The 12,564-nt window shown below is 44.7% G+C and overlaps 1 protein-coding gene across 2 annotated transcripts; it reads left to right on the top strand.

Annotated features, from left to right (window-relative positions):
- Positions 1 to 4,637: 4,637 nt before the first annotated feature.
- Positions 4,638 to 10,780, top strand: LOC125686826 (purpurin). Of its 2 annotated transcripts, XM_048931306.1 has the most exons (7): positions 4,638 to 4,849; positions 5,438 to 5,550; positions 6,387 to 6,504; positions 7,478 to 7,614; positions 8,955 to 9,067; positions 9,332 to 9,544; positions 10,590 to 10,780. In XM_048931306.1, the coding sequence occupies exons 3-7, from the start codon at positions 6,388 to 6,390 to the stop codon at positions 10,598 to 10,600; spliced, it is 591 nt and encodes a 196-aa protein (XP_048787263.1). In that variant the 5' UTR covers positions 4,638 to 4,849; positions 5,438 to 5,550; position 6,387; the 3' UTR covers positions 10,601 to 10,780. The 2 variants fall into 2 exon arrangements, with proteins under 2 accessions (XP_048787263.1, XP_048787262.1); XM_048931305.1 differs by lacking the exons at positions 4,638 to 4,849; positions 5,438 to 5,550; positions 6,387 to 6,504 and adding an exon at positions 6,544 to 7,391.
- Positions 10,781 to 12,564: the final 1,784 nt, after the last annotated feature.

Below are 12,564 nucleotides of genomic sequence, written 5' to 3'. Positions count from 1 at the left end.
TCTCAGTGCCCTCTGTGGTAAAATAGCGTGACAAGGTGAAAATGTTGAGGTTTCCTATCTGTGCAAGACTTGACCTATCTCAGGTCTTGCAGCTTCAAAGAAGGTCATCTGCTTAAATTATAAAAGAAACAAAAAATCTTCCATGAAGAAAAGTAATAATCTAATCATTTTTGATAGCTTTGAAAACAATATACTGCCACATTTTTTTCCCCTTTTTTTTAAAGCAATATAATAAAGGCCACAAGGAAAACAGACAGAAAGATGAAAGCTGAAATCCAAGTGTATGCAAACACCTTTGGCTTATTCTCTAGCTCTGTGACTCACTAAGCCTCATGTTCACAATCACCCTCCCCTTGGAGAACAGAGTGATATAAATCTTCCTCCTTAGTCTTTTTCCACCTGCTGCAGATAGAAACAGTGTCCTCTAATGCTTGCTAAGGCCAGGTGCCTGACTAATGGTCTTTGGCTGCATGCAAGTACAGATTCCCCTGGCTTTGTTAATTTGTGCTTCTGGTTTTAGCTTTTAAATCCATCTTCAAGCTTGTAGTGAACATCCAGGCTTATTCAGAACTGTTCAAGCCCTGTGCCAGCAGTATCTTATTGTAAACCACCTTGAGATGTCATGTAAGGAGCTATAAATATCCTGTTGGAGAAATCTGAGAGGTATTAATTGCTTTCTGAGTATATGATGTTCTAGCCTTACACCATGGTTGACTCGAGGCTAAAGCCTATAGATTTGTTCCTGGTTCATGAACTAGACCTACCATGCTATACACATATTCCTTCAAAGACAGTTCTTAACCTCTGTGCTTCTCATCTTCAGGAGGCATCCTGCAAAAAACAGAGGGGATTAAATGAGCTCTCGTCTGCTACCTAACAGAGCAGCATGGCAGGGGGTTGGTCTGTCCCAAGGAGACAGCCCCTTTTCTCCCATCTCTCTCCAGGAGAGCAACATCTGGTTACTGAGATATGCTAAGACTGCCTCTATGTGCAAAGACCTTAGCTCCAGACAGCTTAATTCCCAGCACGTTTGCAGATGCCACCTTCATCTATTTGGAAAAGGCAGACTCCTGTGCTGGAGCAGGTGCCCTCTGTGCTTTAGGCACCAGGGCATTGGCAGAAAATACAAATGTTTTGTCTGGAGACAAATGTTGCAACTGAAATGAATAAATGTGTCAAGATATACAAATAGCACAGCTCAGTAGTAATAAAAGTAGACATACAATACTGAGTAGTATGTCTAGTAGCAAATGCTAGGAAATACTAAAAAATTTTTAAAATCCACTTCTGTATTTGGTAGTAAAAAAAATGTCTGTTTTTCATCAAGTTGTCCCAGGCTGGGTAGTGATCTCTTTGTACCAAGAAGCAATAGGCCATTGGGAAAACTGTTCTGACTTGAAGCAAAATTCAGCAGTTTATTGATCAAGTTGACACCGTCTTTTGCATAGCTGTGCAGGAAACAGGTGACAGCACAAAAAAAATGATCCACTCTTTGGCCAGCAGATCATCAGCGTGTTCACATCTCACTTCAGGAGAAATGTAGCCACCTCTGCATTCATTCTGTGCTGCCACGGCTTGGGACAAAAGCCATGGTTTAGTTTTGTGGCCAGACCCGTGACAATGGTCCTATTTAAACCACTGAGACTCTGCTCTTGGTGCATACAAAATGAGAAAAATCATGTCATTATCATATTCCAGAAAGGAAGAATGCCTTTCAGTTTAAAGCAATGAAGTATTTAAATTGTGCCTTAATAGTCATGAGGCAGTGATTTATGCTGCTTTTTTATCTAATGACGCAACACACCCAGGAACCTTACCCCTGAATCACAGAGGAACAAACTTCAAGTGATTTTTCTGTCATCAGTATTGCACCACTCTTTGTCAGGAAAGATCAGCATTTTGGAGAAGAAGTAACAGAAACCACAAAGTCCTCATCCAGTGGCCTTTATGTGGCCTGCCACCACAAGAATTCCTCCATTCTCCTTCTTCCTGCCCTGGCAAGGAAACAGGGCAGGCCATCATCGTCCTCTCAGGCTTTGGGCAGAGCCAGGGTGAGGACATGGATCCTCCAGGATTGTGGGCACATGTATGACAACCCCAGAAGAATGCCCTGCAACCCCAGCAGCATGAAATGGAGTGAAGCTACAGCTGGAAATCCTCCTGACTTATAGCACAATAACCACCACTGTGTCTTTAAGAAGGGCAACTCAAAATCCAACTACTGGCAATTGTTCTCCAGCACACTGGTAAACAAGCTCACAAGTTAATTGCCTTGTGGGCAGCAGGGAACTGAAGGCCTGATGCTGGAGGCTATTTAGAGAACTCAGACTATGCTATCAGCTGCTGAGCTAGCGCATGTTGCTAAATCTGAGCCGGCAGTGCAATTGCAGTAATTCCCAGAACAGTTTACCCAACGCTTATTCCAATAATAAGGCAGAAGGAGGGGGCTGTTGGGGATAGGAAAACCAAAACTGCTGCTTCTGTATTTCATAGGATAGGCAGAATAGGCCACTAATTATCTCATCTGCAATCCTGCTTTACTGTAGGCCATTCAGACTCATGTGCTTAGAACAAAGGACCGAACATTCTATTTAGTGTGAGCACCTCTTGTATAAACAATAGCCAGTTTTGATTAGCAGGCCTGAAAGATACTCTTGGATGTCTTCTTTGACAACCAGACCCTTCAGTGCACCTTTGTTCTCGTAAGATCCACTTCATGTTACATCAAATTTAACCAGTTCAGGAGCATACTTTGATGCTTTCCTCCCCTTTTTTTTTCATATGCCCAGCATACACTACAGCAATACTGTTAAAGTGAAGGTTAGTTTGATATTGTTTTCTTCTTTCTCCAAGCAGCAAGTAATGGAGTGACAGATGTTGCAGTCACCAACCAAAATCTTGGGCTGTGATTAGCTATTATTAGCATGTCGATAATCTCCAAGGGATCCAAGGGATTAAGTGGTCACCTAAGCATGGCTTCAAGTGTCACCTATGTCTCACAGGGACATAAACTAATCTCTTTTGTTGGAAACAGATGAAGTGATAAGTGTTTCAAAGCCATTCTAATTTACAGAAAATGCTGCAGTTCATTCTTTCTTAAGTCACCATTTAGGAGCAGAAAAGAACAATTCTGAGCTCAGATTTTATTTCAAGGAGGGTTGTTTGAAAAGCTGGTGGGCACCTAACCTCTCACAAAGCAGCTAGTGAAATTGACAAGGTTTGTCGAGCATTTATAGACTTCTGTTAATGTTCTTCCCACTCCTAAACGCAGCAACTTTTTCTGAACAAGAAGCGAAGGCAAGGAGTGTGTCCCAGGGCTGTACAGCATGTGGACAAGGCTGCAGGTAAGCTGCTGTGTCTGAGCTAACAGAGCTGGTTACTTTCACACACAGTGTTGGGGACCCTGCTGATCCCTGAGGTACAGAACAAATGGTGAGCAGACAGCTGCAGCTGAAGGGTTATTTTGGAAAATGGCTATTTGGCACCTTTCTAGAAAACAAAACCACCAAGTTTCCAGGCAGAAGGTGAAGTGCCCCATGCCTTGTTGGATCAGCTGGGCATGCATCACCTCCCTGCATCTTCATGTCTTGTTGTCACTGGAAGAACTGAGCCACCAACAGACAGGGAAGGAAGTGCTATTGCTCCTAACAGTGACCATCTCCAAATGCTCCACAGGCTATCCCCCTCCCATAGGTGCTGAGGATCAAAACCCTGTCCTGTCTGCTCTCCCCATGGTTCCTAAAGCATGAGCACACCTCTGAAATCTGCCCCAATCTCCACATGATATGCAACCCAGATGGATCCTGAACCAGGAGCAAGTTTCAGGTATGCAGTAACCCCAGGTGAACTTGCCCAAGATGTTGCTAAAGGACAGCAATTTTAGCATCTCCATGTTCTACTGCACAGTTTGCCATGCAGTCTTCCCACCTCTCAGGCAGAAGACAATACGTTTGTCACCATTTTGTGGGAAGGGCAATGCCTGTTAAGTGTTGTAGGGCAGTCTCCAGCAGACATTTCAGTAGTGCCTACAGATATTTTATTGGCAGTTGCCAACATTACCTCTGTGTGGCAGGGATCTAGTAAAGGCTTGGTAGTGACGTTTATAGTCATGAAAGGAATGTTCCACAGAGAATGTTTTTGAATGAGTTCCTACCCGCTCAAGGACTAGACTGTCTTTTTAGCCATGTTCTCCCACACTCTCACCCTGACCACAGTACTGGCTATGATTGGCTTGAAAGCCAATTTTTGTTTAATCCAAAGTCTTTTGTTTTAATGCCTGTGCTCAGCAAACCTCTGCTATTTTAGGAAGGCTGTGCCTGTGAAGGTTCTGCATGCGAAGCAAACACTAAAAGCCAATTTCATGCTGCTCACTTGGAAGAGCAAGGTACACTCAGTCACTCCACCAGACTTGCAGATGCCAAGTATCCTTGTCTCCTTCTGAAATATAAATGGAAGTTGCACAAAGGTCAAACCAAAGTTTCCCCTGGCAGAAAGCTAGCACTGTCTTACCTACGTAATGGACGCCTCTGAAGAAGCTGCTTGGAAAGCAAGATAGTATACACCAAGATAGCCAGAGAGCTGGGTTGTATGCTTCTGTTGAGGAATTCCTGGGCAAGCAAATGATCACTGCAACAAGACCACACATCCAAAAGGCCTTACCCTTTTTGCCAGTGCCCAAACTGTTCAGCAGCACCTGGAGATTCAAGACTCCCTGGCCTTACTTGACAGAAACTGTGGTTATCCCTAGTGAGTGTCTGAGTCTTTCCAGCACCCATCAGCCCAGTGGAAGAAGTCATCAACAGTGAGCCAACTCGTAAAGGAGTGGCTGAAATTTTCTAACACTATCCAGGTGAGCCTAGTTGGAAAAAGTACACAGCCAGCCTGTACAGTTGGGAAAAACCTTTGATCACTTTAGAAAATTGAAAGAATGGCAGGCACTTTTTACTATCAACATTTTTTATATAAAGGCAAAATCTTTTTTTTTTTTTTGGCGTATGTTTTTTTAGTAGAGGGTTTCATTTTAGCAGACAATGCATAATACCTGTCTGCTCCTGGGCGGATCATCCTCATTTGATAATGCAGATACTGGAAGGGCTAAAAATATAACTGCTCCAAACAAGTAATCAAATATGAACATGTGCCTGTGCAGATGAATATGTATGGTCCATGAGTTTGTGATTAATGCTCAGTGCTTATTCTCCTAACACGTGTAAGAAGCAGGAAAATCTCAGTGAGACAAAGGTGTGGTACAATCACATCAGCAAAGTTATTAGCTTTCTGGACAGCTTTTTCCATTATGTAAAAGCTGTGTTTGTATTAGAATAGCAGTCAGACACACCAGTGTGAGGATTACAGTTGGTTTTTATATAATGGATTATCCAGATTAAGCGTTTTATTCAGGCACATGAGCAAAAATAACCAATTAGTGACTTTGCAGATTCATTATTTAAAGGCAGCTGGAGGGCAATTGACACAAAACTCTCCTGCTGACTTCAGCCTGAAGACTGAAGCAGAGTAATCTCAGGGATCTTCAGCACCTCTACCCAACAGGTAGGTGTCTCTTCAGCAGAGGTGAGACAGATCAGCAGATCTTGCAGTAGGAAAGAGCAGCTTGCACGGCAGCAGCTGGGAACAGAGTAGCTGCTTGGGTGTCTGGAAGACCTGGGTTGATAGCTGTTTGGATGTTGAAAGCAAGATACAAGCAGCTGTGGTGTTTTTTTGGGGGGCATCAGAGCAGATATTCAGGGTTGAGTACTATGTAAGAATGTATAAGCAGTTGCTCTCTCTTCCCAAAGTGTGAGGAACGAACATACAGAGGTATGGGTGAGAATGGAATGCCCTGGGAAAGTAAAATAGCCGTAGCTATCTGGTAGCTGTGATTGCAGATCATTTCTGGAGCTGGATCTGCAATGGCAGATCCAGCTCCAGAAATGAAGTATTATTTGTTATGTTTGTAAGGTGGATGTAAAGTTAAACAATCCTAAGATGTATTTTTCTAGGAGGAACCTGATTCACTGACAAGAACTGGTCCTATTGAACACAGCTTTGCTGTTTTCAAAGTGATGGGCATACTCAGGAATAACGTCCTTCCACCCTACAATGCTATATCAGAATTCATCAGAACATTATTTTCTGCAATGCTACTACTGTCAAGCAAAATTATCTTGCAAAGCAATTGCCAATGGAGCTCAGATTTGCTGGAATCAGCTCCACAATGACCCACGTTTCTCAGTGCAATAAACAGTACAATACTGGAGTGTTGAAGAAAACGAGCTTCAAAACTAGCTAAAATTAGGAGCTATATATATAGTATCTGTAGGCATAGCACTAGCTATCCACATTTAGTGCATGAAATAAAACTCTGCCCATTTGCTTTTGTCTTGCAGAATGAAATACGCACAATACCTTTTCCTGGCATCAATCCTCTCCACGGTTGAATACAGCCTAGCTCAGACCTGTGCAGTGGACTCTTTCTCTGTGAAAGACAATTTTGATCCAAAAAGGGTAATTACGGTTACTTCATCTTGGTAAATAGAGTATGTGTGAAGAAGCTTAGCTATGTGAACTCATTTTCCAACTTGGAGGTTGCTAAAAGGGCTCCTCACCAAGAAGTTAACTTCTTTCCCAACGCTGTCTCTCAAATGCTGCTTCTACAGTTTGCTTGCCTTGTTACTCCTTAACCTTCTGAGTGTTGTGGAAAAGCTGGCCCCACAAGTCAGGGATGTCACACCCAGCCTTCTATTAGCTGAAATTCAGCTCAGGCCTCAATCGAATTTAACCCAGCTAAATTCAGCTTTCCCCAGTGTTTCCATGGACAGTGTTAACTTCTGAGGACCTTTCTGCCTTTCACTGTCTCGCTTACACCTTTTTTTTTTTATTTTACTAGATATTGCTTTTGCATTTCCAGGAACTCCATGTTTTTTTCTAAGAATTTTCCTCTTAGTTTCACTTCTCCCACACCACACCCTGCTGCTGGCCTGCCCCAGAACATCATTTCATCTCTGTATCATCTCCGGCTATGCAGGGTAGACTGTTGGCACTGTTAGAGACCAGCTTTGGCCCCTGACAGCCACCAGAGTGACTCCTAACAGGTTGCTTGTGTCTTTCTGGATACATTTTGTTATTTGCATTTTAATCTTACATGGAAAAGCAGGTTGCTAAACAGTAACTAGAACTGTTCTGACTCACATCAGGCACTCCGGGGCAGGAGAAGCTTTCAGAGTTGGGTAGCTGTGTCAAGCATTTCTCAAATGATAGAGTAAATGCAGACAGAAATGCAGAGTTGTGAGACCCGCTTCTCAAGGCACGAGACAAGAGTTTACCACACAGTGGAGCAGGACCTGCATGGGTTGTACCCACATGACTCACATTCACTTTGGGCAGGGCAATCGGTAGAAGTGCACACTATTTATAGAAATGCTCTTGTGCTAATCTTGAAGTGGTGATTAATCTGCATAGTAATAATCTTTCACTTTAGTACGCAGGGAAATGGTATGCCTTGGCCAAGAAGGATCCAGAAGGCCTTTTCCTTCAGGATAACATCTCTGCTGAATACACTGTTGAGGAAGATGGCACAATGACAGCTTCTTCCAAGGGCCGGGTGAAGCTTTTTGGGTAAGCTTTCTTACCTTATAGTTCCAGCAGCTGCCATGAGGTACTCAGCGTGGGGACATGGATGGTGATCTGTCATTGCACACAATGCAAACGGGTTGTCTTTGTCCAAAAAGAAAGATGGATCAAGCCAGTACATTAATGGCTAGACTTCTGAGTCTGGGTTAGTTCTCACCCTGGCTGTGGTCTGGATGTATCAAAAATGACTGCATAACCTCCAGTTTCAATTATAAAGCCCAATCTTGAATATGGAGCTATTAGGTAAATCCCAGACAAGAGAAAAGAGCTAGCAAGCCTGCAGGCAGACGAGAGCACAACAGTGCTGGTTTCACAGAGGATCAAGGGAAGGAAACAAGCGTAAGCAAGAATTGCTTTTGCTGATCATTCAACATAGCATTAAGCAGACTTCTGAGAAAAATGCTCAGTTAGCTCTTAGATACCACTGTGGTGCCTGAACAGACAGATGGAAAGAACCTTAAGAATTCTGCTTGTCAGTCATGGTTACTGTAAGGGATCACAATATATGTAGGGATTAAATAGCTTTCTGCATGTGGAGAAGACAGTCTGGGTCTTCCAGCAGGCCAGCGCTGGTTCTGTTCTGCATCAGCTACTGAATACTACCTAACTGCATGAATAATAGAGCAGAGTAGGTGGCTGCAGACCTTAGTTCTAACAGCATGGCACTCTAGCAAATCTGAAGGAAGCTTTGCAGGCATGCAGTTGGGTGGGAAGATTCCTGAAAGGACTCTTCAGAGACCAGGTGGGATATAAAGGCTGCCGGGAATTTCTTTCTGTAAAGGCAGCATAAGAAGGAAATACATCCCACAGAATGCAAATGGAGAGCCTTCCAGTGCTTCACAAATCCAGTAATGCTTGCCATACTGTGGGGAGGCACAAAGCAAAGGGGTGTGAATAAGGACCATTAGTGGAAAAGGATGAAGAAGACTGTCTGTCTGGGTAGTTACAAGGCTCCCATTGTCTGGGCAAAAGACTTTGACTGGTTTGGCCAGCAGAGGCTGTCTGTGCTTGTTTCTGCGCATGTAACAGGCATCCCTGTGCCAATAGACAAGGAAGGTGAAAGGAGAGGAGAGGTAGCTCCCAGCAGAGGGGTTGGATCCTGGCCTAGCCTCAGCATGGCAGCTCTGTAGATAGTGGGGCCAGAGCAGAGCAGCCAGGCATCAGCATTAATGGAGCCACATACTCGCTGCATTTAATAGCAGACTAGCTTTGCACTAGGGATGACTGTGTCTGAGGGTGTTGAGCTGAATCTGGCCTGGTGCTTGCCCAGTCCTCAGTGGGGTTCACCCAGAGTCTTACCATCAGTCCTGCGGGTCTCGTTGCAGGTTCTGGGTAATCTGTGCTGACATGGCTGCTCAGTACACAGTGCCAGACCCGACCACTCCTGCAAAGATGTACATGACGTACCAGGGCCTGGCGAGCTATCTGTCAAGTGGTGGTGAGTGCTTCTTCCTGCCTCCTCACTGTGCTGCCTAGAGCTTACCACTGCCTGGATTTGTGCATTTGTGACCACAACTCAGGCTGCACCATGTCTGCTCCAGTTCTTCACCTCACAGGTGGAGACGTGCTGGAGGTGGGAGACTCTCAGTCCTGCAGGAGGCTGCCCAGCCCTTTGTAGAAGTGTGGCCTCTCTGTGCTGCGCAGCCCAATCCGCCATCAGTCTACCATGCCTACAGTAACAAACACATGCTCTGTGTTTCAGGGGACAACTACTGGGTGATTGACACCGACTATGATAACTACGCCATTACTTACGCCTGCCGCAGCCTGAAGGAGGACGGCTCCTGTGATGATGGCTACTCCCTGATCTTCTCTCGCAACCCCCGTGGCCTGCCCCCCGCCATCCAGCGCATCGTGCGCCAGAAGCAGGAGGAGATCTGCATGTCTGGCCAGTTCCAGCCTGTGCTGCAGTCAGGTACCTCAAGCCAACCCACAGAGAAATGGCTGCACAGGCAGCCTGCAGGGGAGGTGACCGCATTTGCTGTCAGTGTGGCAGAGCTGCAGCAAGCCAAGCTGTAATCGTTTACAATGTTTTTAACTTCATAAGAAAACACTGCAAAAGGCAAGTCCACAGGAGGTAGAGACCCTGTTCCATGGCCTTAAGTTTCCCTTTGTGTGCTGACACTGACATGTTACAAAGGGGAATCAGCTCCTCTGTATCAAATAGGTTGGAGTGCAACAACCTGATAGTTGGAAATGGTTGGCTTGGCCACCTGAGTAACAGCATCTTACTTCATGTTTGTGCATCGTCCATGAGGAAAAGGAAGGAAACCTGCCTCCAGAGAGAAATGTGCTCCTCTCCTTAGCTCATTTTGTGTCCTAGGCTGTCTGAACAGCAGCAATGAGAGGCTTTGAGCAGCAGTTCTGGCTGTGTATGCTGGCAGTGAGAGTTAGCAGCTGCTTCACACACACGCTAATGGAGCATATCTAGGGCCCGTTTTGAGGACATTTTTTTTCCTGGGGCCATGGAAGCCGATCTTCCAGCTGTTCCTGTGGTAGGCAGATTAATTTCTACAGCTACGCTGGGTGCAAAAGTGTCTCTTCTTGGTGGCCACCCTTTACACATAGCACATTGCCTGGAGATAGGCCCTGTACTAAGCCAGACCGGAGGACCTGGGCTGGAGGCTGCCACTCTGATTCAAGTGCTCTGCAATGCCAGACAGGAAAAGGCAGAGCAAGCACTGGCATCACACCTGGTTATGGGGATGGTGGGGCATCCCTGCCCCTTGCCCCTTCATATTCATGGGATCGTGTTGATGTGTTCAGAGGGCTAAAAACTCAGTTGTCTGTGTCTAGCAAAAGTTAGGAGAACAGGTACAGAATGACACAGCCTGTCTTGTTCTGTGAATCAGCAGTAGTCTAGGAAGATGTTAACTCCAGTTTCACTAAAGGCTAAAAGGCTGGTAGAGCACTTTGCACATTTACTTACCTGAGCTGAGATTTCTTTTCCTTCTTTGCAGGAGCCTGCTAAGAGTGTATTTCTGATTCTACCCCTAAGCACAGAAGCCAGACCTCTTGGTACTGAAGCTGCCACTCAGCTAATAAATCATAGTAGTGTGTTTTCTCTGAAAAACACATGAAAATGTTGGGGATTTTGTAAACTGTGTGCAGTACAGTAGTGGTATCTGAATTTTCAAGGTAATACCTAAAGTGGCATTTGTCAATAAAAGTTTTTAAAAAACCCATCTATAACTGCTTTCTGTTGCACGCCACTGGAGAGCGGAAGCGGGGCAGCTCCCTGGGAAGGGAGGAGAGCAGGGTGGTTTGCCACAGCCCTTCATGGGGCCAGCAGGGCTTGATCGTTGCTGCCTGGTAATGTCCTAAAATTATTTCTGGAACAACTGAATAGAAAAATAATATTTCTGAGTTGACCCCAAATCTAGAGTGCAGTAAAGCAAATGCTCCTTTCAGTAGCACTGGGCCATTGCTTTAAGAGAGCAGGTACTTCTGTTTCTAATGACACAGGCAATAACACACTCTTCACTGACTTCTTATCCAGTCTCTTGTACCTTAAGGCTATAGAACACAAAGGTACACAACTGGCATGTTTTGTGGGCAACATTTTCATTGATAAATGAACAAAAATAATATCTAGACAACTCCTTGTAGAAAAAGGGTAAACTGAGTCAGTATTTTTGACAATTTCCACATTCCTTAGTGCAATCAAATTCACTTAGAATGTTCCTATGAATAAAACTATCAGAACAGAACACACCCCACACTGTGCTGAACCCTGCAGTTTGCCAGCAATACGAGGAAGCACATAAGACCAAGTTGAGCAGTTCTCACTCCTGAGCCCTGCATTTGGTCTGTGGTACCGGGATGAAATAGAGAAATGCCTCAGAGCATCACATCACAAAACAGCTTCTGCGACATGCAGTGTCTTTCTTACTGTATCCATGAACACTATCCACTGTATCTGCAGGAGAAGCATGTAAAACACTAACTAAATACATTTCCCCAGGGCCAGACACACGATCCTCAGGATGCAGGGATGTCTCTCAGGCTTTCTTTTCTCAGGAAGCACTCTAAAGCCTCTCAGCAGAGAAACTATGGTATTAAGGTGTTCTTGCTTTTCTGGCCTACATTAGCCTACTTCAAGGGGACAAGGTGGTGAACCACCTAAAGTTAAGGTCAGAAGCAGAAGAGCAGCACGCAATGCAAAAGCAAAGCCACACAGATAAGAGACTACTGAGTGTTAAAAGATTCCAGTCTTTTGAGCTGGACTAAGTGCAAGGTTAGTGAATCGATTTAATGTTCACCACTTGTTCACCAGTTCCATGAAGAAGTATTGGGGTGGAGTTCTGTGAACTTTGGACTTGTATTACAGCTGATTAGACAACACAAGCCCCTAGATGAAGGAGCCTGACCTTTGGCCAAGACATTCAGACCAGACTACCAGACACCGAGAGGTGAGATTTTAAATTGTCTGCAACTATAACATACAAATTGGCTGGGCATTCTAGCAAGCACAATCCAGATGCAGGGCCAAGCACATCCTTACCGCACTAGGCACAGTCTGTAAGAGTTAGACAGTAAAATCCCTTCCCAGTCACAAAAGATTGTGCCTCCAGGAAGGCAAGTGGGACTCTGGGAGATTACACCGCAGAGTTACACGTGTCCCAAGAGCCTGCCTTGTCCTGAGAAAACACATTCCCATCAAGATCACATTCAGGACCTTACTGTATGATCTGATGAGTTAATAAACAGATAGAAGTGATCTAATTAGCTCATGTCCATTTCTCTCCACTGACTTCTCAGACTGTGACAGGCTAAGTAAAGTCAGTTAGGTAGTAACAAGTGTATTCTGCTCTGAGCCAAAGTACTCTCGCTCTACTGGGTTCAGCATCTGATGTTCAGTGTAAGTCTAGGGCAGACACACTTCTGCTTGCTGTTTCAGCAGGCTAATGGAAACCAGTCTATTATTCCTGGTTC

This window comes from Lagopus muta, chromosome Z (assembly GCF_023343835.1).
Source record: "Lagopus muta isolate bLagMut1 chromosome Z, bLagMut1 primary, whole genome shotgun sequence".
Taxonomy (NCBI): Eukaryota; Metazoa; Chordata; class Aves; order Galliformes; family Phasianidae; genus Lagopus; species Lagopus muta.
The sequence above is the reverse complement of the archived record's forward strand: the minus strand, read 5'-3'. Positions and strand labels throughout refer to the sequence as shown.